The 26,991-nt window shown below is 49.3% G+C and overlaps 1 protein-coding gene across 2 annotated transcripts in view; it reads left to right on the top strand.

Moving 5' to 3' along the window:
- Window positions 1–26,991, top strand: part of LOC125333020 (vascular endothelial growth factor receptor kdr-like) — a 120,780-nt gene that overhangs the window by 71,815 nt on the left and 21,974 nt on the right. Inside the window, exons 12-24 of one of the 2 annotated variants that reach the window (XM_048318486.1) lie at window positions 4,796–4,904; window positions 11,134–11,427; window positions 12,836–12,982; window positions 14,959–15,084; window positions 15,177–15,283; window positions 16,405–16,540; window positions 17,779–17,883; window positions 20,141–20,254; window positions 23,321–23,409; window positions 24,630–24,795; window positions 25,333–25,430; window positions 26,260–26,382; window positions 26,477–26,588. In XM_048318486.1, coding sequence (XP_048174443.1) covers window positions 4,796–4,904; window positions 11,134–11,427; window positions 12,836–12,982; window positions 14,959–15,084; window positions 15,177–15,283; window positions 16,405–16,540; window positions 17,779–17,883; window positions 20,141–20,254; window positions 23,321–23,409; window positions 24,630–24,795; window positions 25,333–25,430; window positions 26,260–26,382; window positions 26,477–26,588 — 1,726 coding nt within the window. Of the gene's footprint in view, window positions 1–4,795; window positions 4,905–11,133; window positions 11,428–12,835; window positions 12,983–14,958; window positions 15,085–15,176; window positions 15,284–16,404; window positions 16,541–17,778; window positions 17,884–20,137; window positions 20,255–23,320; window positions 23,410–24,629; window positions 24,796–25,332; window positions 25,431–26,259; window positions 26,383–26,476; window positions 26,589–26,991 lie in introns of both variants that reach the window. The other variant, XM_048318485.1, reaches the window with a different exon arrangement.

The raw sequence follows: 26,991 nt of genomic DNA, 5'->3' as shown, positions 1-26,991 counted from the left end.
ACAGCCACAGGGACGGGGTTGGGACACAGCAGCACCCCCTGGGAGAGCAGCCCGGGTGTTTCAGGCACTGCCCAGGCACAGGAGCACATGGCACTGTCCTTGGTGGGTCTGGTGAGAGCCTGGCCAGCAGCAGGGACGTCAGAACTGGCTCTTTGTCTTCCCTGGCTCCTGAATTCCAGAGCTGCCATCACTGGAGGAAGGAGTAGGGGGTGGTAATTGCTCAGGACTAGCCAGGATTTACCCACCTGCTCCAGGTGAGCAGTCCCTGCATGCCACAATTCCTCCAGAGGCACCTCAAACCTCCAGTCTGCCCAGTTCCCAGCCCAGTCCAGCACCTTTCCTGACTGCACAGCTCTGCTCACCCTGAGGAAGGCACTGGCTGCTCCCCTTTCCCAGGGAGAGAAACACCCCCTGCCAGAGGTGGGAGCAAAGCTGCAAGTCCTCAGCCAGCTCCCAGACTTCTCTTATCACTCGTCCTCAGTCCATCCTTTAGCGTGTTTTGAGTGAATGAACTCGGATCCTGGATCAGGATTGTCAGGCTCTGCAAACAAGTGTTATTGTGTGCCACTCAAGTGGATGGATTAGGAGCGAGTTGAATGTTTTCTGTGCAGGGTCCCTGGTGAAGTTCCTATAATTCCATCTCCCTGTAGCCACCTCCAGCCCAGCTCTGCCAGAGTCAGACAGCTGAGAAGTTTTCCACTGATGTTTTCCCCTCCTCATCCTCGCCCACGGGCAGCTAACGAAGTGAAAGAGGAAGAATTGGTAATTAAAGCTCTCAGAGGGAGGGATTAGACAAAGCAAAGAGAAAGCAAGGAATAACAAGAGATATTAATTCATGCTGGCTCCAGCTTAAAAAAGGTCTCGTTGCTCTGTCCTTACTACAAGATGTCTTAAAACACTCATGGTGCACGGCTGGGGAATGTTATTTGGCTGCTTCTAAAATAAGTTATTTTTATCAGTTCAGGAACATTGCATATGGACTTTATTGAACTCTCCCATTAGGAGTTTTCCCAGCAGCAAGCTCTATTTACTTGTCAGAGCTGTTCTTCAGAGATCAGTCATTTTATTCCTTTGCTTATTGAGTTTTAAACTTAGTTTATTCTTTCCTAGTAATTATTTATTAGCTAATAATCCCTTCCTCGGGCTCACAGTATTGGGTGGCCTTTGGGTTAAGAAATAGGAAATGGAGCCCTTAATTCCAAATCCAACCCAGGCAGTCCAGACTGGGATGTGTGGTGTTTGGTGTGCAGTGAGCTGCCAGGATCCCATCCAGCTCCCACTAGGAAGATGTCTAGACACTACATGCCAATAATTTGTTATTAATTAGCCTGGTCCCAGTGCTGCCTGCACAGAAGCTGAGGCTGGGACAGCCACCTGTGGCTGCAGCATGTTGGCAGCTGGGGACATGGCAGGGGAACTGGAAACTGCACATTTCCAGGCTGTAAATAGTTCATTAATGGCATTTTCAGTGCAGAGACACAAAGTTTTAGGGCAATTACAGCATCATTATTCAGCTTAGCAGAGAGTGCTGAGCTCTGGGTTTTCTGGGTAGAAGGCAAGAGAAGCAGCTGTGGGGTGAGCCCTGCCTTGATTGTGCAATCCCAGAGGGTTTGGGGTGTGAGGGACTTAGAGACCATCCAGTGCCACCCCTGCCCTGGGCAGGGACGCCTTACACTGTCCCAGGCTGCTCCCAGCCCCAATGTCCAGCCTGACCTTGGGCACTGCCAGGGATCCAGGGGCAGCCCCAGCTGCTCTGGGCACCCTGTGCCAGGGCCTGCCCACCCTCCCAGGGAACAATTCCTGCCCAATCTCCCATCCAGCCCTGCCCTCTGGCACTGGGAAGCCATTCCCTGTGTCCTGTCCCTCCATGCCTTGTCCCCAGTCCCTCTCCAGCTCTCCTGGAGCCTTCCCTTCTCCAGGTGAACATTCCCAGCTCTCTCAGCCTGGCTCAACAGCAGAGGGGCTCCAGCCCTGGGAGCAGCTCTGTGGCCCCTCTGGACTCATTCCAACATGTCTCAAGCTTTTCTACCCTGGCTCTGATTCCAGGAGTGGAAAATGCTTCTCCAGGTGCATGGACTAAGCACACACAGGAATATTCCCTCAGAATTTTTCCACTGTCTACTAAAGGTCCTCAGATTCTGGGATTGTGCCCCTGCAGAGAGCAACAGTTTGCACTGTTAACAATGGGAGAAGATCCCTGAGTTTGGGTGCTCAAGTTCAAACCAGTTTTTCATTAGGGATGGCATTTAGAAGAACAAAATCCCTATCCCGAACTGCCACTGTGACCAAATACTCACAAATTTCAAATTTCAACTACCAAACCTATCAGGATTAGGTTAATTTGACCACTGAGAACTTTATTTCAGATGTTGGAAAGATAACTGGGCTGTCAGGCTCAGGGATTTACCCAGGAGCACACAGCTGGAGTGAAATAATGATTCACAATCTTTCCAAGGGATTCATCTTACAAGATAATCACTCAAAATCCTGAATTGCCAGCTCTGGGATCACATGAAGATCTCTGCTGGATGCTGCTGGTTTAAAAGTCACAATCTGGAGGGCTCTGGGAGGTGCCAGTTCAGGGCCAAGTCAGGAAAGTGCCTTGTCTGTGGTGCTCAGGTGTGTAACGAGCTGGTATCCAAGTGCACGACAACAACTGGAGCATCCAAACAAGAAAATTACTTTCTCTCTATCCCTCAGTAGTTTTTTTTCCCCAAGAATTTGTCCCCAGATTGTTTCCCACTGTCATTTACCATCTTTTTCACCTTCATATCTAGACAAGACTGAGATTAGCCCCAGTGAGGTCTCAGGATAGCTATTTGCTCTTTTTTTTTGGTTTTCCCACTGCCCCACCAGACCTTTCCTGAGTTATGGAGCTGGAGATGTCAGCATCTGTGTGTGTGTGTGCTCATGAGCGTTTACCTCTGGGCCACCAAGCAGCTTGAGGCATTGCATCAGTGTTTAGAAGAGCCCCAGTGTCACCCCGAACATTTTGGACATGTCCCAAAATGGATATTTTATGATTCTGACTGGCTCTACAGCGTTATCCTCCACTTCCCAGCTAGAGCTGTCACTTAGGAAGACTAACTGCTGTTAAAAAGCTGTCCAAATGTATCCCCTCCTGTCCTCAGCATGGACATTTACATTGGCTTTTCCCAAACATGAAATCCTCAGATCCATGAGAACAAAGATGTTGGTCCTGATTCAGCAGGAATTCCAAAGGCAGTGGCTGCTGCTCAGGGCTCTGAACATGTGCTCGTTCACAGCCTGTGGCATCGGGCCACTGCTCCAGGACAGCACCAGGAGGAGGAGCAGGCTGCTTTTATGGCCAGGCTGCTTTTATAGCCAAGGCAGAGCTGTTTTCACATCATAAATCGCTCAGGAGTGCACAGCTCTTTCTGTGGTAGACACCAGAGGGAGCTGGGTTTGCTGCTCTCCTTTTTCACCCCTAAATTTGGGGGTTCCCTGTTCTTGTGTTTGGTGCCCATGAAAAGTAAAGCCTTTTCCACTCACCCCTTACTCTGCTGAAAATGCTCACCATTAGAATGTCAAATGCACATGGGATCAAAACCTTTGGAACTCATTTCCCTGCGGGATTTAAAGTGCCAGATCTCAGCAAATCTTAAATAACTCAGAAAATACATCCCACACAGCTATAGACACACTCATGGGGCAGCTTTAGGCAGGGCAAAGGAATGTCTTGTGCGAATTTAGTTTAGGATATTAAAAAGAAAGTCCAGAGATGCTTCTGTGCACTTCAAAGAGCTCTCTGGAGATAAGGACAAAGGGCCAGAGGGTATTATAAGTTTTGATTCTCAAAGGCCTTAGAGAGGATGGCAGAGAAAGTCATATTTGTTCCAAATGTGAGGGCTCAGAGCTCCTCAGGTGAATGGCTGCAGGGGAAGCAGAGCAATCCTGCAAGAACATCTCTGTCTTGGTGGGTCAGGCCCAGTTTTCCTGCTAAGTCCAAAGGAATACAAGGAATAATTAAAGCCACAGCCTGTGGATATTCCTGTGTGAGCCTGAGAGGGACAGGGCAGTGCTACATGGCTGGGCCTCACCAGCGAGAGCCTTGGGAGGTTTAAGGAACACAAGTTCTTGAGGACATGTTTGAGTTCAGCCCCAGCAGTAACAGAACCACCTCCTTTTCCCATGGGGTGAAGCTCAGGACAAGTGCTCCTTCCTTCTCCCTGATCCTCCCTTTCTGCATTTGCCAAGTGTTGCAGCACTGGCAGCTTCTCCAGAGCTTCCTGCCTTGCTGAATGAGTCCTGTGTGGCTCCAAGGAGCAGTCTTGGAATCAAGGGACTCCCAGGCCATGCTCTTCCCTCCCTTCTCCGAGGGGAAAAGCAAAATCCTGCAATACTCTTTGTACCACATCCATAGGAATCACCTGCTTCCCATGCAAACGTGGATATTCCCCACATACCCCAGAGCTGAAAGGCAGGAAAGAGAATAGATGGATGTGGGACTGTGTTTGGCTGGATCCTCCAAGCTCCTCAGTTCAGCTTCTTGCTGATGTTGTCACACAAAGACCTTGGCAGTGTCTTGAAGGAGGACTTTGCTTTTCATGGGTGAGACGGGGAAAAAAGGAAGGGGAAGGTTTAGGATTGAGGAGGGAAGAGAATCAGCTGGGTCGAGATGATGTGAGACAAAAACCAAGTAGGAGCACTTGTCTGGGACCTTCACCTGTTATTAAATAGAAACAGCTTTCTTAACAGTTTTTCTACCCTCCCACACACTCTGCCAGGGCTGCCCCACCCTCAGAGCCAGTCCTTGTTCTCTGTTTCCTGGCAGATCGTGAGCACCCTCACCACGGAGAACAGCAGCGCCTCGGGGCTCTATTACTGCGTGGCTTCCAACAAGGTGGGCGAGGAGGAGAGGAGCATCGAGTTCTACGTGTCAGGTAAACAACAGAAACACCACACCAAGGCAGAGGCTGCTGCTCTGATTTCCCTGGAAGTCTGACGGGGCTGGTGAGCACTGGTTCAGACTCCTGGCCATCTCTGTGTGTTGTGTTTTGGAGCACTCCCAATCCAGCAATCCCAGGCTCCTCACCCCACACAAGGCAGGATCCAGCTCAGTTGCACATGTCCAGCATCAGACCCGATGTCCCTTTGCCCTTTCCAGATGCAGCTGCAGCCCCAAGTCCCTCTCTCTGTGTCTTAAAGCAACACTGGTGACATTTGAGTGCTGTCCTTGGGAAACCTCTGGCAAAGCTGAGGCCTTTGTGGTCTTCCAGAGGGCTGGAGCCTCTCCCTGAGCCAGGGGAAAGGTTGGTCTCCAAGGAAATCAGCAGCCACAGCAAAGGTGAGCAAGGCCAGGATCCAGCCCCGTCCTGGGCTGATTGCACAGTGACACTGGAGCCCTGCCTGGGCCATTGGCCTTCGCAGTGCCCTTTTGCAGGGAGGAGGTTCTCCAAAGAACACAAATCCAAACAAATATCTGCTTAACCTTTCAACACAGGAATTCTTTAGGAGTGAGATCAAGATCTACATAACTCTTTCAGCAGAGATGGCAGCTCAAAAAGAGAGGAGAGTCCAGGGGCAGCCTTGTTCAAGTGCTCACCCAGAACAAAACTGAAACATTTCTGCACTCACTTTCTGCATGAGTGGATGTTGGCTGGCAGGATTTGCATCAAAATATCGATTTTTAGGACAAAGAGTGCAGAAAGTAAATGTCTGATTCTCACTGCTTGGTTCCTTGTCCGTGGAGAAAGTTGGGAGGGCAGAGCTCGCTTGTGGCAGGGATCTCTCTTCCCTCCTGGATTGTTTGACTCCATTGCTCCAAAGGAATCCAGCACCTTTCAAACCCTGCTGTCCAAAAAGGGCTCACCAAACACTGTTCCCATTGGTGTTACACACAAGTGCCAGGAGGAGAAATGCCATCCAACAATAACGAAGCTGGTGCTATGCAGGGAAAGGTTTCACCTCCATTAGAGCTCCTGTGCTGCCCCAATGGGGGCAGGAGAGGCTTTCAGCCTCCAAAAGATATTTCCCAAAGCTCTAACTCTTATTTACTTAGGAAAATGCCCTTCAAGGTGCACTTTGGGGAGATACAGCTTAGATATCAGAGGTTCCCAACATGTCCAAGGCAGGCTGAAGACCAGCTATTAATTTTACACCTCACCACTTCCAAGTGTTGAGTGTCCTGCTGGGAATTCTTCCAGCTGTTATGTCTGGGTGGGTTACCCAAGCTCTTCACAGAACTCCCACATTTGGTGACTAAACCCAAAGCTGCAGCAACTCAATAAGCCACAAGGATAAGGTCAGATCCAAAGGGTTGGATCATCCCATGCACCTTGCACAACTCTGGTTTATTTTAGGAATAAAGATATGTAGGGGTTTTTTCCACCCACAGTGAGCTAATATTCCAATTTTTTTTTTTTTTTAACATCCATCTAGCAATGCTTTGAGACACAAGTGTTTTAATCATGCAGTTTTAATTATGAAGGAAATGAATCACTGGGTGAAATTACTGAAATGGTTCTGGTGGGAATGTTTCCACCAAAGCAGACCAGGAGGTGCACAGGGCTTGGCAAGACAGGCTTATTCCAGCCTGTGAAGGGGAAACTGGGAGTCTGTGCTGTTCCGGGGAAGAGGCAGATGCTGACCGAGCATGACTGGCTTTTGGAAGGGCTGTATTTAAAAATAGTGTTTCTGGATTAGAAAGGAATGAAAACTTTCTAAATGTGGCCATCCTGGTGCTAAAGTGGGTCATGCTGCAGCAGTAAAACAGCAGCAGTGACCTGAGGCTGGATTCCTCCACAGGAGAGTCCTCTCTGGGTGTTGCTCCAGCAGGGCCAGGCTGTGGGGACAGTTCTGCAGGTTGTCCTCACAGCTGGAACAGCTGGAGCAGGCTCCAGGTTACTCCCCCCAGGAGTTTTCTCCTGTCTCAATGTTGAGGGACATGTGAGGTTCCAGACAGAGGAAGACCAACAGCACAAGGCTCTAACTTGGTCACTTTCTGAATGTGAGGGGGCTCATTCTGGGCAGGTTGAGCCTGAAGGCTGAGCTGAAGGCTGCGGTAGAGCCTGAGAGCACACGAGCAACACGTGGGACTTTGGGACATCTGGGAAATGTCTGTAGCATTTCACAGCTCTCTGCAAAGCAGCTGCAAGTTGTGGCACCCCACAATGAATTCAGCAATTTGTTGATTTTAAAGAGCTTCTCTCCCATTATCTCCTACCAATCAATGACCTGGGGCTCCCTGAGCTGCTGTCAAACCTTTTGGCTGAACTGGGCTGAACTCACTTCTCCCTGGTAAGAAACCTGAAGGTGATACAGAGGCTCAACTCCCTCAAATCCCTGTTCCACTGGGGCAGGGTTGAGATGTTTTCCCAGGCCATGGCAGAGTGTTCCAGGGATACTTCCTCAGGTGCTGTCCAGGCTGCTCTCTGGGAATGGTGCTCACTTCAGTCTGATGTTTTCACCACCACCACCTTCATTTCAGAAAAATTAATTTATCCCTGTGGAATAATTGTCAGCAACCATTTTGTTCTTCCACTGCAGAGCCCCCACAAAAACTCCCACGGACACCAGAAATAGCACTGGGCTCTATTTTTAAATAATTTCTCTGCCAGCAGAGTTCATTTCATGAAGGGTCGGCAGGGTTTGGAGATCACTCAGAATCCAAACCTTATAAGGGGTCCAGCGTGATGAGAAATCTCCTCATGCAGTGACAGCCCCTCCTGCAGATGTCCTGACTGTCACTGTCCCTCTGCAGCCCTCTGGAGTCTCTCCTAAAGGGATTTGTTCTCCATCGTGCCCTGGCCTAACTCTTGTTCCAGGATTTTTGTTTTGTCTCAATCCAATCAAGATCTGACCCTGCCTGCCTTTCCCACCACTGCTCTGACTCCAGAGCTCCCGTTTAAGCCCTGGCTGAGCCAGCAGATGCTCAGAAATGTCATTGTCCACCTCCAGCTCCAAAGGACATTCCAGGCAGGCTGCAAACTCCCCAGTGCAGTGAAAAGCTGCCCTGGTGTCTCCTGCAGGGATTCTCTGCCATGAGCAAGTGGAATTTCCCTTCTAATCTCTGCTCTGCACCTTGGAGAGGGCAGCTCTATAGGGCTGCAGGTCCAGAGTAAATCAAATTCCAGCCTTTGTCTGACTGCACTACATTCAGCAAAGTGGGATCCCACCCCTCTGAAAACTCTGACTGTTCTGGGAATATAAATGAATTATGATAAGAACAACAAATAATAACCAAAGCCCTTTTTTCAAGGGTTTATCTGATTGCCAAAACAACTGAGAAAAATGGAGTTAAAGATTTCTACCCGAAAGAAAATATTGCATTTCCAGCAGGAGATAAAAATCTGCTCTCAGATAGCAGAACAATGGATGAGCTGGGCTGTTCTAGGAGTTTGTGCCACTCCAAACTGCTCATTGCCGACGTGTTGACAGGATTGCTGACAAGCAGCACCGTTCCACATAGTGGGGCTCACCCTTCCCTACATCCCTGCTCCTGAGGGCACCCCCCCTGCCAGGCCCAGGGCTGGAATTTGGGTACGAGCAGAAGTTTTGAATTACACAGATTATTGTGCAAAGCACAGGAAATTAAAACCAATTAATTCCTTTTAAATACAAATGGAGACAGACTTGCCTTTGATTTATGCTGCCTTTTTACCTCCCCCCCCTCCCCGATGGCTTCTTTCCCTCTTTTGCCCTGGAATCCAGCAAGGTGGAGAGGGAAATTCGCAGCTACTATGCTGTAACACAAAACCAAAGACAAATGTTTGGTGACTGCTGATAAAAGGGAAAAGGCCCCCGTGGTGCATTCTTTTAGCCAACTTATTAGGAGCCTTCTAAAACACGGTATCTGTTCAGAGGGAGGAAGTTAATCACTGCTCAGGTTCAGGATTATGTAAGCAAAGCTGTCTGAGGGATGAACTGACTTATAATGTGCTCTCCAAGCTGCACTCACTCCCCTGATAATCCAGGTAGGAGGAGAAAAGAGAGAGAAGAGCAAGGAAAGAGAGAAGAGAGCAACTTTTTTTTTCCCCCCTGTCTTTTTCCTTCCACTGCAATGAAAATCAATGAATATTCTATTGGAGCTGAAAGAGCTGCTTGAAAGGCAAACAAGATGGGAGAGAATAGCACAGGTTCTGGCTAAAAAATATTCAAAATGCTAAATAAAAAATGTCAGAAGAAGGAATGATAAGAAAAACAAGCCAGGCCTCTGCTCCCAGAATGTTAAGTTGGTAGAAAAAAAACCTGGCAACTTCCAAGTCCAGCAGCAAAGCAAAACTATGGAGCATCCTTCCCAACTCAGGGCTTTGGAATGGACACATCCCATTCATTGGGAATTTGCACCCAAATGCTCCAGCCCAAGCTGTGCCATGCCCAAGGTAGCACCTTGTGCCAAGGGATGCAGCACTTGTCCCCTGTTTTGAGAGATTCAGGAGATGCTGAAACGCTGCTCGTGCCACATCCCCTTTTTTTCCCTGGCTCTCCATTTTCCCGTTTCGAGAGGTTTTGGTGGCCTCAGACATTCCCCCTGTGTTGACAAGCAGCAGTTGGACATGTTGGAAGCACAGGACATGAGGAGTGAGGAGTGGATGTGTTACACAAGGCAGCCTGAGCACACAGTTGGCACCAAGAGAGAGCAACTGAGCCTAACAACACCCTGCAGAGAGCAAACTGCAACGCCAGGACGAGGAAAGAAGAGAAAAATAACAATTTCCAGAGCTGTGGCCTGAGGGGTTCTCTTCTCTTTTTGGATCTTTTGTGAAGTATTTCTGGTGCCAGTCTTTAAAAACCATGAAGCAAAAGCTCATGGGTTCTACTCTAGGCGACTCATGAAGAAGAGAGACTTTTAATCACATCTGAAAGCTCCTCCAGGGCTCTGTATTTTATAGAATATATGGTTTATTATAAGGCAGATTGGTTATTTCAGCAGCCTCACTCTTTGTGCTCAACTGCAGCTTCTGCAGAACCTTTTGTAGTGGAGCCCCTGGCCGAATTCCAGGTGGAATTTGCAGATGGCAGGTGCAGTGCACGCTTGTTCTGCTTTAACTTCTGTCCCTCTCAAAGTCCCACCCAGCTCATCCTGGCTTGAGGAAGCATCTCATCAACAGCTTGGCTCTGAATAATCTCTCAGACTTAGGGCAAACCTCTTCCTGTTCAGAAGGTGGCCCAGAGTGAGCCCTCCCAAGGTGTCCTGCCCCTGGTAACATTGATAAGAGGTTCCTCAGAACTCTCAGCTGCTTAAAAATCCTGACCTAACAGACAGCAGAATAATTCCAGGTCACTGTGGTTATCCATGAGCTTTCATTCAGGTGGATAGGTCCCTAAAATCAACAAAATCAAAAGGGAATAGAGTATCTTCCAGCCCAAATTTATTTGCAGGTCTCTGGTAGCTTCTGCAGGAATGTGTCTGCGGGGCAGGCTCTGGCCTTCCACTCAGTTTTTCTTGTTTTCAAATGGATTCAGTTCACCACTTCAGGAAAACTGTTGTGGTTTTTTTTTTCTGGAGTGAAAAGTTACTAAAAATATAGCAAGAAAGAGCTCACTCTTTTGTGGCTAGGTCGGAGTCATGACTGTTAAGTTTAGTCGTGACTAAACTTAAGGGCTTCAAGGACTTGGACATCATTAGATCAGTTAATCCAGCAGTGATCAAGTAAATATCCACCAAGGCACAGGTGATGAAAATAAATATTGGCACAGTTGGAATAAGAGAGAGTTGAGGAGACTGCTCAGTGGGGAAGAAGGTGTTGCTCCTGAGGGATGGGAATGGATTCTTTATTCCTCTGCAATTAATACTTTCCAGCCCTGATTGCAGATAGAGAGGGAAGAGCTCCCAAACACATTTATCTGCCTGGAGAGAAACAGCTGCTGATTAAACTCTCTCAGTCCATTAACTCCTTCTATTTATAAGCTTTCAATTCATTACTTGGAGATGGGATGATTTAGGATGCTGAGGGCTGGACTAGCACAGGTCAGCACTGGGCAGTGAGAGCGACCTTCACTTCCCTAATTCCCAGCTCCAGTGCCTGTTTCCACGTGCAAGCATGTCCCTCATTAAACCTGGCTCCTTCCATTACCGCTGGAAATTTGACCCCCCCCAAGTAGCAGCCAGGCAGCCAAAGATCTTCTCAGCTGGGATTCAATACCAAACCCGTTTTCCCTTCCTCCTAGATGTGCCCTCTGGGTTGCAAACAGCCTCCCAAGTGACGGCCATCGTGGGGAATGACGTGCAGCTGACCTGCCGGGCCTCCAAGTACATCTACACCCACCTGGCCTGGTACTACCCCTCCTCAGAGCCGGCTCCCAGCCCCTCTGTGGTCAGGAAAATGGACAAATATTCCATCTCTTTGACCCTGCTCATTCCCAATGTCACGAGGGAGCAGAGTGGCCTCTACAGGTGCCGAGCCCAGAACCAGCACAACAGCACGGACACGCTGGAGCAGCACAGCCAGCTCCTGGTCAGAGGTACGTGCCGGGGGAGAGTGGCACTGGGACCTGTCCTAATACAAGCTTTGGGTCCTGCTTTGATTTGATTTTGGTATTTACTCCGTGTGGATTGACAGCCTGACATGGATAACACTCACCCAGCCACTGCTGGGTTTGGATAAAATATTTGAAATCACATAAAGGTGATTTTCAGCAGAATTTCATCTTCCCAACTCCATGCTGGGTGCACATTTAGAGTTGACCGAGGACAAAAGGCATCACCCACCATTTACTGACAGCACAACTGTAACTTGGGATGCTCACCCAGATCTGTATGACTTTGGCACCCACTCTCAGCTGCCAGGATGAGATACCTGAGTAGATTTGGACCCAGCAGGTCCCAAATGTCCCTGGGCAAGTGTAAAATCAAGTGGCATGTGCCTTTTATTCTGGGTAAGAGGGATGCACTTTGTTATAATAATTAATTTCTTACTTATACCCAAGCCCTCAACTCTTTTATTTCCCCAAGATCCTCCAGCCTGGTTCTGTTGGCTATAATACAAAGGGCAGGACATTTCTCACCCAGGTATTAGGTAGTGATGATGGTTTGGCTGGTCCCCACAGCACCAGGGCCACCTGTGAGCATCCCCTGCCGTGAGGCACTGGCCTTGCTCTGCACTCTGCCTTCAGGCACTTCCCTTTCCTCTCCCCTGGCAGATATTTTTATGCAGTCAGTCAGATTTCCACCTACACACACACACCTACACAGCTGGGCTATGGGAAAAACCCAGCTGGACTGGGAATACATCCATGGAGAACTGGAATCAGGCTCTCATTCTTCTGAGAATGACTGGGTCTTTTATTTGTCTGGCACGTGTCAGGCAATTCTTGTGGAGAACACATGTGGAAATGCCCCTCCAAACCTGCCTTCCCTCCCCATTCAAACAAGGTCTTTGCAATGTTCTAATACCCCTCAGCTTCTGTCCTTCCTGCAGGTTTGGGGTATTTTTTTATGCTGTGCTTGTGATTTTATTCATTGCTGTCCTGCACCTTTTATAAATGAACATAAAGTGGGGGTTACCATGGTTGTAATAAGGAGAAAACTGCACTCCTGATGGAGGATATAAAGCCTTTAGAATTGTTTCCTCTTTGCCTCCTCCTTTCTCTTTTTTTGTCTTCACTCTGCGTGTGCACCTCCTACTCCCTGTCCTTCGTTTTCTTCGGAGGATGAGGAGTTGGAGCTGCAGCCAAACTTAAGCTTAGGCAGTGTGAAAATAAACCAAATCAACTCCCCCACTCCTCCCAGAACCTTTGGGGGATTTTTGATCAACTGATCAACCAAACCTTTGCCACACCCAGCCCCGAGAGGCCATGCAAGGAGGGGTGGTGAGGTGAGGGAGGTGCCTCCCCAGAGCTGACTGGGGGCTCTTTCCCTTTGTGGCTGCAGAGAAGGCGGCGCCGTACGTGATCCAGAACCTCACGGACCTGGAGGTCAACATCAGCGGCAAGATCCTGCTGGAGTGCAAGGTCAGTGGGACACCAGAGCCTCAGGTGACCTGGAGGAAGAACGGCTACCCCATCTCAGCAGCCTCAGGTGGGTCCTGCTCCCCGGAACCGTGTGGGATGTGGGTAATGGACTGGCAGGGTCACCATGACACAGGACCTGCAACTGTGCCCATGATCCAGGGCATGCACACACAGATCCAAGGATGTCAGAGCACTGCAGGGGTCTCCAGCTTGGAGTTTGAGGTCAGAGGAAGCTCCTGTGTGCAGAGCCAGCCCAGCACACGTGAGCATAGCACTGGGAAATCAGGGAGCGCTGCTCAGGCTTCTTGTGTGAGCCCAGGCTGTACCTGCTGCTCAGATGGGTCTGGCAACACAGGCCTGAGCTCTCAGCTCTCCTGGTCACGATTCACTGCAGCAAAGTCACCTAGCAGAGGGGCCCAGGGCATCCCATGGCATATGGAACATCCTTCACTTCCCCCAGTGCACTGATGGGAATGTGCTCTCAGCTCTGTGGGGACAGAGCCCTGCAGGTACACAGGGCAGGGAGCCTCAGCTGAGCCTGCAGCTCCCTCACCTGAGCCCAGGGTTCCTTCCCAGCTCTGTGCCATAGAATCACAGGATGTGCTGAGTTGGAAGGCACCCACAGGATCAGCCAGTCCCACTCCTGGCCCTGCACCCCCCAATAACCCCACCCTGGGCATCCCTGGCAGCGCTGCCCAAACGCTCCTGGAGCTCTGGCAGCCTCGGGGCCGTGCCCATTCCCTGGGGAGCCTGGGCAGTGCCCAGCAGCCTCTGGGGCAGAACCTTTCCCTGCTCTCAGCCTGAGCCTGCCCTGGCACAGCTCCAGCCCTTTCCTGGGCTGTCATAGCGAGCAGAGATCGGAGCTGCCCCTCGGGAGGATGTTGAAGACCTCAGTGAGGTCTCCCCTCAGTCCCGTCTTCTCCAGCTGAACAAACCAAGTGCCCTCAGCCGCTCCTCCAGGCCCCTCCAGAGCCTTCCCCATCCTTGTGGCCTCCTTTGGATGCTCTCCAATGGCTAAAAGTCTTTTTTATAGTCTGCTGCCCAAAACTGCCTCCAGAACTCGAGGTGAGGCCACCCCAGTGCAGAGCTGAGTATGTCCGGAGTCTTCCCATAAATCATGGAGAATCCCGTGTCAGCAGCTGGTCCTGTGACTTTAATTTTGCAACTTGGACTAGGTAGGAAACCTAGGATCATCCATAATTCAGAGCAGAATGTTCTGAGAGAAACTCTTAACAGCTACTGAAATTTTATAAATAATTCTAGAGGGACAAGCATGTAACTCATCCAACCAATGGAAACATAAATGAAATATCTGGAAAAAACACCTCAGGGTAAATATTTCAGCACAGTGCATGGCAAGTGGTGTGCAGAACTCCTGTTAACAACAACAGGATTCACAGGCAGAACACTCAGAAATTCCAAATGTCCTTCCCTTCTGGATTCCAAGCCTGATCCATTTCCCTATTCCTACCCCAGTCATCCCCTCAGAGAAACAGAGGAGCTCTCAGTGCAGTGCCACAAATCAGGAACAATGAAATTGGGAAATTAAGTGTAGAAAAGTCTCTCATAGGTCATATCTAGGCAACCTCTCTCTTCCCACTGCACCTGGCTGCTGGTGAGTCCAGGATTGCTCCACACAGTTATTTTTCCAGGAATGTGCCTAACTTGAGTTCCATGTTAGAAGTCCCACCCCTTCCCCCAGCCTCCAGTAATTCCGCTGAGTTCCCATTTTTCCCAGTGCATCTTCTTGCTATCAGACCCCAATCCTCCATCCCTTTGCTAACTTCTGGAGTAGTTTCCAGGCTCTGCCTACTCTAAATTGTTGGTGAAATGATGCCAAATAATTTATCCCGGTGTTGAAGAAGAAAAATTTGTCAGGGAAAGGTTGTTGCCAGAGCAGGAGGAGCACAGGATTAAAATGTGTCCTAACACCAGTACATGCCAGGCCTGCGTGGATGGGAGCTGTCCTTCAGCTCTGTCTCCTAAAAGCATTTTTGGCAGGCAGGTTATTGTGCCAACATTAACCAAAATGCCTTAAACCAGGAATTTCCATGGAAAACAACACTCTGGTGATTGAGAGAGTGAAGAAGGACGACGAGGGGCTCTACGAGTGCCGGGCCTCCAACGACTTGGGCCAGGACAGCACATCAGCCTTCATCAAAATCCAAGGTGAGGCCTGGGCTGAGGGAATGCAGATATTCCGGTGGGCTCACTCAGGGACTTGGGACACATTTCTGACCTGGCTGTACATTCACCTGCAGGTTCTGAGGAGAAATCCAACATCGAGGTGATCATTCTGGTGTGCACAGGGCTGGCTGCCACTCTCTTCTGGCTCCTCCTGACCCTCTTCATTCGCAAACTGAGGAAGGTGAGAGAGCTCCCACCCTGCCCAGAGTCTGGGATCTGCCCCAGCTCAGTGTGACAGCAGAGATTAGGGCCAAATGTTTGGGGCAGATGGTAGAAAAACTGGGGAAAATGTCCCTGTAAAATTCAGTCCAAGGCTTCTGTTGACTTCTCCACAGATCCCTTGCACTTGTGAGATTTCCATCCACTTCAGGATAAATCAGGCTCCTCCCTCTTTATGAGTCAAACTGGCTTGTGAGAATAACAGAAAAATACCCTAAATCCTCTACAATGAGGGCTTGATTTCAGCACTTGTCTCTAAAAGATACTAAACAAAGATCCTGGGCTGTCTGCTTGGGAAATGAGCTCAAACCACACAGCTGATTTGGTTTCCTTGCTCTTTTTTCACCTCCCTTTTGTGACTCTGGAAGTAAACATGCAGTGAAGTTTTAAGGAATTTAGGTCTGTTTTTCCTGAAAAAACCAGCAAACAGAAAGGCAAGCGCAGCTCTCTGCTCTGCTCTCACCAAACTGCAGTCCCAGTGCTGATCTCCAAAATTTGAGTACATTTCCCCTCCTCTTGCAAATACGGGGATTAAATTCATGTTTTCATCCTTGACCTCAGCTTAACAGAGCTGTGGACAACACTGAATTTCCTCTTACATTTCATACCTGTGCAAGTCTGCTCACAGGACCCACCCAACCACAATTTCTCACTTTAGCAGCACCAGAAATAGCAATTTCCAGCAGCTTCCCACCAAATTTAAATTGCAGTAAGTTGTAGTCATGAAGTGAAGAATCAAGACCGCAGAACAAAACACAGTGAAAATACCAAAATATGCATCAGGAAGTGCAACTCCTGCAGTTCCCATGGAAAATCAGTGATTTCCTTTGGCTGATCCAGGTAGAACACAGCGATAGATTTTGTGTTTCCCAGCATCAATCAGTGCCTCTTCCGGAGAGCCACACATAAACATTTGTGCCTCAGCTGTAGGAAGGGAGAGAGGCAGGAAGCTGCAGTGATGCATTCCTGGCTCAGAATAAATTTGCCTGGAAGGCAGGGAACTCCCCAGGCTGCCAGACAGCTCCCTGCCTTTGGAATTGCAGCGTGAATCCCCTGAATAATTTCTCCCCGCCCTGTTTTTAGCCCGATGCCACAGATATTAAAACAGGATACCTGTCCATTATCATGGATCCAGAGGAGATGCCCCTTGACGAGCAGTGTGACCGCCTGCCCTACGACAGCAGTAAATGGGAGTTCCCCAGGGACAGGCTGCGCCTGGGTGAGTGGTTTGGGGGTCAGAACTGGGGGGAAGGATGGCTCCAAATGCTTCCCAATGGCAGTGGAGCTGTTGGATAACCCAGGAAGAGCCTATCACAGTGCCAGGGTACTGCCACCCTTGGATCTGGGATCACAGAGTTCAGATCAGCCTGAGGGGAGGGTGAAATGAGGGATTTGGAAAGACTCTGTCCAAATAGCTGCCACTGATACAGGGGGCTTAGAATTTTAACCTTTTCCACGTATTACCACCACCTCTTTTCCTTGGAAAAGGGAAGCCAAACGCTTGACAGGGAAGAAAGGGACCTCCAGGTACTGTCCCTGCCAAAAGTGTGATTTCATTCCCGTAGAGGAAAAGGGAAAGTGAATTTTCTTTTGAAGAAATCTGTCAATTCATCAAATAATCACTTCCTTATCAACCATCAGAACTCAGCTTTGAGCTGTAAAAAGCTCTCATGGAAAAATGAGCCAGATTGCACTGAACAGCTCAGTTCCCTGGCTGATGGGGTGAGGAAATGCGGAAAGCTGGCTGTGTTTGTACAGTGAAACTGTAACATCTGTGTGCACTGAGGAGTGCAGGGAAAATATCTGTAGTTGTGTGTGCTCGTGGTGCTGAAGCTGGAAAACATGGAAGGAGGAGAGGACAGACAAAAATCACAAAATCTGAGGTGAGGGTGGGACAGAGATTCAAACTGGCAGAACCAAAAAGCCGGACTCTGGGTCAGAGCCCTCAGAGCACAGCAGGCAGGAAATACATAATAATAAGACAGGCAGGAAAACCCAAATGAAAGGGAAAATAAAGGTTATCATCCTAAATTCCATTTAGTGCAGCTTTTCCATCAAATCAGTGTCAATAACTGAAGGGTTAAAGGGTTGTGACTCCCTGAGTGCCTTGCTGGCTCTCTCCATGATTCTCGAGAGATCAGGGGGCCACAATTAACCCAAACTCTGCCTTCTCTGGCCTCCAGCACAGCCCCAGGTAACGTTTGTCCCTCAATCCATGCAGGTATCAGCCCTGCCCTCAGTCAGTGCAGGTTGATTTCCCCTCCTCTGTTCTTTGCCCTGCTGTATTGCATTCCAGCCATATGGATAGAAACCCCTGGATATCCATATGCTGCAGGATGTGATACAGGCTGCTGTGACTGTGTCTGTGCCTTGTGCCTGGTTCCCTGCACAGCTGAGGTTGCATGTCCTCTCCTGGCTGATGCAGCCTGGGCTCACTCTCGACTCTTGCCTCTCTAGGTAAAACTCTGGGTCATGGTGCTTTTGGGAAGGTGGTGGAGGCGTCTGCTTTTGGCATTGATAAATCTTCAACCTGCAAAACAGTTGCCGTAAAAATGCTGAAAGGTACAAAAATCCCTCTGAGATCCTCTCCAGGCCGCTCAGGGAAGCCGGGGGCAGTGAGGTGCGCGGTGCTCGGCTCCCAGGAGCGCCGGGTGCGGAGGGAGTGGGTTTCCATGTGGGAGCAATTAGCCACCCTGGATGGATGCATGGATGGATGGATGCAGGGGGAGGAAATGGCAGCGGGCTCCGTGCTGCGCTGCTGATTAAGGCTCGTATTCCTCGAGGAAGAGAACAGCAGCTTCCAGGTCTGTGGGGTGAGGAGGGAAACAGATTACAGGGTGTAATTACACGCGATAGCCTGAAATCGGAGCTGAGCCTTCCATCGCAGCCCGGCCAGATGTAGAACAGTTCAAGGGGCTGGAAAAAAACCCAGTGCCAGGGGAGTAAATTAGAGACATCTTGCTTGCAATTATTGAAATGAAGGAAAGCTTTCCCCGCTCGGTGGAGGGAAGGAGGGAACTCGGAGCCTGTTCTTCCACGCTGGATTTCCACAGAGCCTCTGCAGACAGCGAGCAATGAATGCTTCAGCCCCTCACTGCCTGCTTGGGCAGGGCTGGTGACTGCTCCTGAGGATGATTCCAAAGGCTCGCTCCATGCTCCCATGGCCCTCACGGCTCCATCGCTGCTGCATGACACCATTAACCCCTGCAATGCCACCAGCCATTGCTGCCACAGGGTTTGGCTTCTGCCACCAGCTGCCTCTCCTGCTGCTCTGCTACTCCCATCTCTCTGAAATCACAGAAACACTCATTTGTCACCTCCCTGGACCTCCTTCAGCTCTGGTCTCCCCTCTCTATTCTCATCCTGCAGATCATCTCCTCTCCTGCTGTTGTATCTTCTGTTTCATGCCCATTTCCAGATCCCTGAAATATCCTAAAGCCCCTGATCCAGACATATTCCCATCTCCATCCAAAACGTACTGCCCTGGACAGCTCTGGGGTTTCATTCCCTTCCATGCTGCACTTCCCAACTGATCCTCATGTCAGCTCTGTCCTGCCAGCACATATTCAGCAATATTTGGCAGATTCTCCATGGTTTTACACCTCCCTCCCCCAGTGGAGGCAGGTGCCTCCTGCTCTGATCTGCCCCTCCCCAGCTAACGTGCCCATAATTCATCGCTTTCATGAATAAAGCAGATTCTTTGGGATCAGTCAACCCATCCAGGGAATTGAAAAGGCATTTCTGCCATCCCAGCACTGTGTGCCATCTCCATGCAGGAGGCTGGGGTCTGTTCTGGATTGAAGGCTAAAATTCAATGTGCAGGATTATCTAAAACACTTCTGAGCTGGCTGCGTTTCCCAGCACGTGCCAGGGGAAATTGGGAGCGATACCACCCATGGACACACCCAGCTCCAAACACTGCTGACTGAAGGAATCTGGGAATAGCTCCTTCTTTGTGACACAGTTTGGAGGAAGATTATGGGGAATCTACAAACAGATAAAGAGGTTACACCTGTCACACCCAGTGATTTGTTACAGAACTGTTTCTTCATATTTAAATCTTACATGATGCAGAGGCAAAAGAAACAGGCCAAAGCTTTTCCTGTTAAAATACATCATGAACGTTTTGGAGAGAAGGCTGGGAAGGTAAAGCAGCACCTGAATGACCTTCTGGTCTGAAGGTGCCTGCCTTAAATTAATGTCACTGGCCAGGCAGTGCCTCCCCTGTCAGGTTCATGGCTCACACACAGATATTGGAAAATGCATTTCTTGGGTCAATAAGATCTTACAGGGCTGAGCTTTAGTAATGCTGTGCATTCCCTGGCACATTCTGGGACACAGCTTCCAGATCTGTGGATTCCTCATCACCTGCAGTGGAGTGCTGTGATGTTGCTCGGTGCTGTGGAAAAACCTGTTCTGAGGTATTGTAACCAAGTCCTGCTCAACTGCACAGCCCGGCAGAGAGGAAGGGACACGTTCTGTGTGCTGTGGGGGCTTGCAGAGGTTGGCTTTGCTAAGCTTGCAAAACTGAGTCCTGGCAAAGGCTCTGTGGGATCAGCTTTGGGGGAAGGGACAGTAACCCTCCATAATCATGCTTGAGAAAGGAAGAGTCACCCAAAAGATAAAGTGTTATCCCACTTCATAAAGGCCAGCAGACAATGAAATGGATGAATTATTATCTGTGTGAGAGTCTGAAAAGCCAAGATACTGCAAGTAACCTGGGTGGGTTTTGTTTCAAAGTATAAACAGGATTTTGCTGTGTCCTGTTAAAAATATCCTGTTGTGTAAAGATGATTTTTTTCCTGTTTATCTTAAGCAGAATGTGCAACTACTAATGAATGCAAGGCTTTAATGTCTGAGCTGAAGATCCTCATCCATATAGGACATCACCTGAATGTGGTCAACCTGCTGGGAGCCTGCACCAAAGCTGGAGGTGAGAAGTCCTCAGTAAATCAGGAACAAAAAAGAAAACACTTTGCAGACACGTTTTGGGTGTTCAGATGTGCCTGTGGTGCAGTTAATGCAGGTACATCACAGGAGAGCTGCTGCTGCTCCTGCAGGATGCGGCCTCATCCCATCCAGGGCTCCTGAACTTCTCCCACCCATGGTGTCACTCCTCTGTTTTCTCTGGAAGCCTGTTCCCAAAAGGGATTCTGCACTGAAGGGAGGAGGATACTGGATTGCACCGAGGTGCCCAATTCCTCCCTGTGGTCATTTCCAGGCTTCTTCTCCCTCTCCTTCCCTGCCTTATCAGGAGGATGCACCAGGCTGAGCACTTGGCTGCCTGAGCCTCCTCTTTCCCAGCACTTCACCCTCTCCAGGCAAACACAGCAGTTTCTGCTCCATGTGCAGGAAGCCTGGGACAGCCCTGGGTGCAGCAGGAGCAGGGATTTCCACGGGGCTGAGCTGGCAGGGCTGGCCCTGCATCATACAGAGTGCACTTAGACAAAAGGCCCCGTAAATCCCAGACTTCTGTCACTAAAACATCCCTTCCCACACTGCCAGACAAAGCATCTGTGCCTCTTACTGTGCTCCAACTCCAGGGGAACAGGTCTCGAGGATGGCTCCTCACTGCTGACAAGGAACCTTCACAACCATCCCCACAGGACAGGTTTAGGTGACCCGAGGGCAAGGAAAGCCCCAGAAGGAAATAAATGAAGGGGGGAAAGTGAGAGAGATGGGGCATAGATCTGAGACCCCAAAACCATCAGTTTCCAACAGTTGTTGTCCAGTCAGGAGGGAAAAGGAAAACTTCAGTGAGGTAGATTTGGGAGGATGCCAGGGGAGAAATCTTCCCTCCAGCAAGGCAGTTCCAGTTCCTCAGGAAACAGCAACCAGCAGCCATGGATGGGGAACTCTCAAAAATTGTAGCACTCCAGACCCCAAAAGCTCATGTGGGAGCAAGGGCAGCTCCAGCTTTAGGGTTCAGATGCAGCAGCCAGGAGCCTTTGCTTGGGACTGTGAGCAGAGGGGCAGGAACACTGGGCATGCTGGTGACTCTCCTGTGCTGACCAGTCCCTGAGGTGGCTCAGGACAAACAGGTGCCTCAAACCTGGCAGCAGGACCAGGGGTCAGTGGTTCTTAACCAAAGCAGCCCCGGAGTTCTGCTTGCACGGCAAGACACACCCCAGGAACTGATCAAAGGCTCTGATTGTCCGCTTTCTGAGAAACTTTTTCTCCCAGGAGTCCCCCGATTTCCCATTCTCCAGCCTGCCCCATCCTGGGTGGGAGGTAACCCTCCCTCCTCCCTGCCAGGTGTCTGGGGAAACCTTTGGGGGCAGAGTTTGGGGCAGAGGGATGCAGCAGGACCTCACAGGGCACGGAGGAGCCTCGGGCAGGCACTGCTTTGTTTTCCTCTGAGCAGTGCAAGTGCAGACTAAAGAAAAACAGCCTTGAGCTCCAGAGGCAGACACGGATCCGAGTTCCTGTGAAATTCCAGTGCAGAGCACAGCGCTCTCCCCTCCCCTGGTAGGCTTTATGTAACCATGTATTCCTGATGGAGACTGGTATTAAGTATGCACATACATTATTTTAACAAGGTACCAAATAACAGATTTTAACACTTTGGCGGAGTGTCTGATGTTCAGCAGTCACAACTAATGCACAGTGTGTGCTTTACAATGAGGGAACAAAATATGGGGAGGCCATGTCTAGGAAGCGTTTCAAAAACATGAATAAATCACTAAGCAGAGCTCTAAAGCTGCTCTGGAATCTGAATTTCCTCAGGGCATCCATGAGGGACGTTGGATTTTGGGTTCTTCAGAGCCAAATCTCTTGAGCACAGCTAGATCCCAGCACTGGGGCCTTGAGCCCTGGTGAGCAGCGCTCTGGGGTCAGCGCTGGAACCACTGGGATTTGGGGATTTGGGGTTGGTGTTTTTGCAGCCACTGCAAGGTTTGCAGGCTGAACTTGTTCCAGCTGCAGGCAGAGGGGCTGGGGGTCCTGGAGAGCCCCAAGGTAGCAGTGCCATAGGGCTGGGGTGAGGACAGGGAACACCACGGGCTTGGTTCTGACTGCAGGAATTCAGCATCTCCCTTTCTGCGGGACCGTGTGCTCCCAAAGGCTGCTCCTCTCCCTGTCCCACACTGTCCCAGGGTCACTGTTCCCTCCTGGCTGCTGTCCCCAGCAGTGCTGGACAAGGAGCCGGCTGCAGCCCTGCTCCTGTGCCCCGGAGGATGCAGCCCGGCAGGAATCCTGCTGAGCTCCTTCCCCAAGGCCAAGTGCAGCTCTCAGCACTTTCCCTTTGAAGTGCAAACTCTTAGTCTAAAGTACAGACCTTTTCCAGAGAAAAAGGTTCTGGACATGAAAATCTCGTTGTTTGGGATTGATAATAATCCATGTTTATCCACATCCCAGTCCCATGAATTCACCTTATCCTCCATTTGATGATTACAAAAAGTAAAGGTCCAGAATGCAGCTTTTCCCTTTGCTAACAGCTCACACTGCAATATAAAAGCATTTCAACCAGATCTTAAAAAGTTGCATAATTGTATAAAAGCAGCACTGAATCTGCAGTAGTTTGCACAGGAATGAGGAAGAAACTGAGAGCACTTTCCAGGCTTTCAAAAACTTTTTGCAGCTTTTCATTTAGATCTGTCTGTGGCCCTGCATACTTTTGATTTCCTCTAGTGGCATCAGCTCCACCCAAAACAAACAATTGTGAAGCCAGCAGAGAAAATGAAAACTGCTCCCTGCTATGTACAGAGCAAACCAACCTTAACAGCATCTGGGCTTGTGTTGATCATCCTGAATTTTCCTTGTTTATAAATAAGGAATAAATACCAACTGTCAGCATCCAGTGGGGAAAACTAAGACTGTGCTCCCTTCTCTCCACATCCCTACTGGTTGTGTCCTTCTGGAGTGTCACTCCTCTGCTTCCTCATTTCCTCATCTCTATAACAGGAATGCCACTTATTTTGAAGAGGATTTGGGAGGATAAGTTAGAATTATGTGCTTTGCAATGCTTCAAAACTCATTTGACTTTCACTGTCTTTTTTAGGTCCTTTAATGGTCATAGTGGAATATTGCAAATATGGAAATCTGTCCAACTATCTCAGAGGAAAACGAGGAGATTTCATTGCATACAAGGTAGGAAAATGAGACTTCTCACAGTCACAAGGTGGAGAATCAACAACCACTGACTGGATTTGCTCTGCATTGGCACTGAGGCAGTTGGGTATTTCTGTGGGCACTTTATTTTCCCACCACATTTCAATTTGTACAGGCAAGAAAAGGGATTTTTTTCCTCCTGCAGGATCTCACTGCTATATCTTCCTTTAGCACCTCCCAAAGAATTAGTTCAAGTGCCCAAACACTGCAGTGCACTTGAGAGAGAGGGGATTACTCGGGAGATCCTTCCCAGCACAAGGGAGGCAACAAAGTAGTAGTGAAAAACTGGCATTAACTGAACTGGGAGAAGGTGAACCCTCCCAAAATACAAACCTGGTTTGGAGATTTTTGTTTCTAGGCCCACACCCCCATGTGAAAGCAGCTCATCCTTCCACCATGTGGTCATTCCAATCCTCTGTCCCTTCCCCTGTGCCAGCCCTGAGGTCTGTGCTGTAACAACCACTTGGATTGTGGATATTCTGCATCAAATGGATTGATTCCCAAGCAGTTCTCTGCATCCACACAAACATCTGTGCCAGCACACACTGGGCTGGGATGGCAGCAGGGCACAGGAGGCAGAAATCAGTGCTGGGGAGGGATGGGACTGACCCCTCCTCCTGAATACCCAGCGTGGAACAGGCTCTGTGATCCCAGCACTGCCAGAAACTGGAGCCTCACCAAGATTACTTTCCCAGATGATTCCATTATTATTATTATTATTAAAGCTATTGTGTACAGGCACCAAAGTACGTGAGGGACTTTGTGTGAGTGAAGGAGATTTTCCTGGTGCAGTCACTCAGAATTTCCTTCTCACCATTGTTGCCCTGAACTGAGGGCTGGTTGTGCCTCCCTCTCCAGCACAGACACGTCAGTGCCCATCGTGCACACACCTTGAGGGGATGTTTAACGTGCTTTCCTAAGACAGCAAGAGAATTACAGCCTCTCTCTGCTCACTTCTCAGTCTCACCCAACCAGCTTTCAGCTAACTCTGATGTGGAATGTTGCTATCAGTGACAGGGGAATAATAAGCAGGAATAAATAGGAAACCAGGCTTTATTAGTTCTGCTCTTCAGGGAACATCATGCTCAAACATGCTCATCTTCAGAGGACCCTTTCTCCTTATTCCATTCTGTCACATCTTTTGAATCCTCAAGCATTGCATCATAGAAAGCTAAAAATCAGGTTTATGCCATTTCTAGTCCCAGGAAAACTCTGACCAAGCAGAGAAAAGTCTGGATGAGTCCAACAGTGATTTGACTGAACTGATCAAGAGGCGCCTCGAGAGTGTGGCCAGCACAGGCAGCTCTGCCAGCTCTGGATTTATTGAAGATAAGAGTTACAGCGACTCAGAAGATGATGAAGAAGGTAAAAGAACCCTACCTCATCCCAAATCTTTTATTGGAAAGATTTCTCTCACTTGTCTAGTGCCACACACACTGGCACACACTTTACAAGCCCTCACACAGCTTGGCTCGTTCCTGAAATCCCAAATTCTTTCTCTCGCCTGTTCCTCACTCCAACTTTCTCACAAGAAGAGGTTGGCAGCACTGTTTTGTGTACAAAAGCTGCTCCTGTTGTGTGAGAGAAGAAATAGGAATGTTTTACCCGATTTGTGAGGTCACTCTGTGCCTGAGCTCCTCTCTATAAAGTTTCCCTCACTCCCATCCTCAGGTGTTGTTTTCCCCATAGCTAAATGAGTGACTAATGGATGAGGGAACTTTGTTAATCATCTGATCTTCTGCCTCCGGGTCAGTGGTTGCTCACCCAGAGCTGTAACCCTGCCGAGATCTCACAGCCACCACTCAGTGCAGCACTGGGGCCATCAGCACACAGGCGGCACCAGTGCCACACAGGTTTGAAGCTGTTGCTGCAGGCTTTTGCCATATCTCTGATCTCTCCTAGATGCTGAGGATCTGTACAAGAGGCCCCTGACTCTGGAGGATCTGATTTGCTACAGCTTCCAGGTGGCAAAAGGCATGGAGTTCCTCGCCTCCCGAAAAGTGAGCTCACTCTTGCACAGCGTTATCTGATATGAAGAAACCCAAACACAATTTTAAGCCTGAGTAATCTGCTTTTTGCTCCTACATTACAGTGCTGGAGATCACGTTAGCTCTGGTGGTTAAGCAGTAATTAGCACAGAAGGGATTGTGAAGGAACATCCATCACGTTCTTGGCTGCAGGGACTGGCATCTGCAGCAGGAGGGTTTAGACAGAAGGAATGAATACAGATTGTGGGACAGTTTGTGGAACTGCCTCAAATAAATGCAGAAAGGACTTGTAGAGAAAGCTCCTTTTAGTGTGGTCAGCAACAGCACTACTGAAAAATGAGGAGGCAGTCTCCAGCTATTCCTTTACCTCCTTTGGCTACTACAGGGAGTAGTTTGTAGCCTGTGAAACACCTTTTCAAGTAAATGCAGTGTAATCCACGGGCCAAAGTGTGCATACAACTGTGAGCTTGCACTTACCCGCATCTCACACCCTCCTGGACCTGCACTGACAAATGGAGCTGCAGCTGCAGCTGCTTTTTGGCCTCTCCCAGACTTCCCAGTGATCAGCTAACTAGAAAATAGGACTCCCTTCCTTGTTATAACTGCAACGTTATCTCAGACAGAAAAAATCAGAAAACTGACTCTGATATTGGCTTGTTCCCTGAGTTATTCTGTCTTTTGCATATCACAGTGTATTTGGAGCAGATTCCGCCTCCCTTCTCTAACCTGCTCCCAACAGCAGCTCACTTCTCTCCCCGTTCCCAAAGAAGCTCTCCTGCTTCCAGCTCAAGCAGGGGCTCCTTGCCCAGCACCCCTCTGACCCCGTGTCATTCCCTGGCAGTGCATCCATCGGGATTTGGCAGCGAGGAACATCCTCCTGTCCGAGAACAACGTGGTCAAGATCTGTGACTTCGGCCTGGCCAGGGATATTTACAAAGACCCTGACTACGTACGGAAGGGAGATGTGAGTGCAAGGAGCTTCCATTGTTACTCTCGGGCTGGGCTTGGGCAGATCAGTACCAGCAGCTCTGGCAACCTGTTGTGTCTCTGGCTTTCAGGCACGGCTTCCACTCAAGTGGATGGCTCCAGAAGCTATTTTTGACAAAATTTACACCACACAGAGTGACGTGTGGTCTTTTGGAGTGCTGCTGTGGGAAATATTTTCTCTAGGTAAGAATGGTTTCAAACCCTTTTTCCCCCCCTAATTTATGGCTGCTTAGCTAAGAAAAGCTTTTAACAAAAGGTGATCATGTGGGGCAGTGTTTCTGTTTCACTGAGGACAAGTGCATAGGGCAGATCAGGTGTAAAATAAAGCCCATTTCAATGAGAACTCCACCTGACAAAGGACATGAAAATCCTGGGGAGGAGAGAAGAAAAATCCTAAACCCTGGACCTGAAATTTGTACCAAGTGAAAGCAACAGAGCCCAGAGATAAAATGCAAGCCTCTGCTGCTGGGGAGCGGGAGATTTCTTGGAGAGCAATGACATTTCCCATCAAATCCCTGCTCCAGGGAACCCCACAGCTGCAAGGCTGCAGAGGGTCACCCTGCTGTGGGCACATTGGCTGCTGCTG

The sequence above is a fragment of the Corvus hawaiiensis genome, chromosome 14, assembly GCF_020740725.1.
Source record: "Corvus hawaiiensis isolate bCorHaw1 chromosome 14, bCorHaw1.pri.cur, whole genome shotgun sequence".
Classification (NCBI taxonomy): domain Eukaryota; kingdom Metazoa; phylum Chordata; class Aves; order Passeriformes; family Corvidae; genus Corvus; species Corvus hawaiiensis.
Note: the sequence above shows the minus strand (reverse complement) of the source record. Positions and strands in the feature narration are given on the sequence as shown.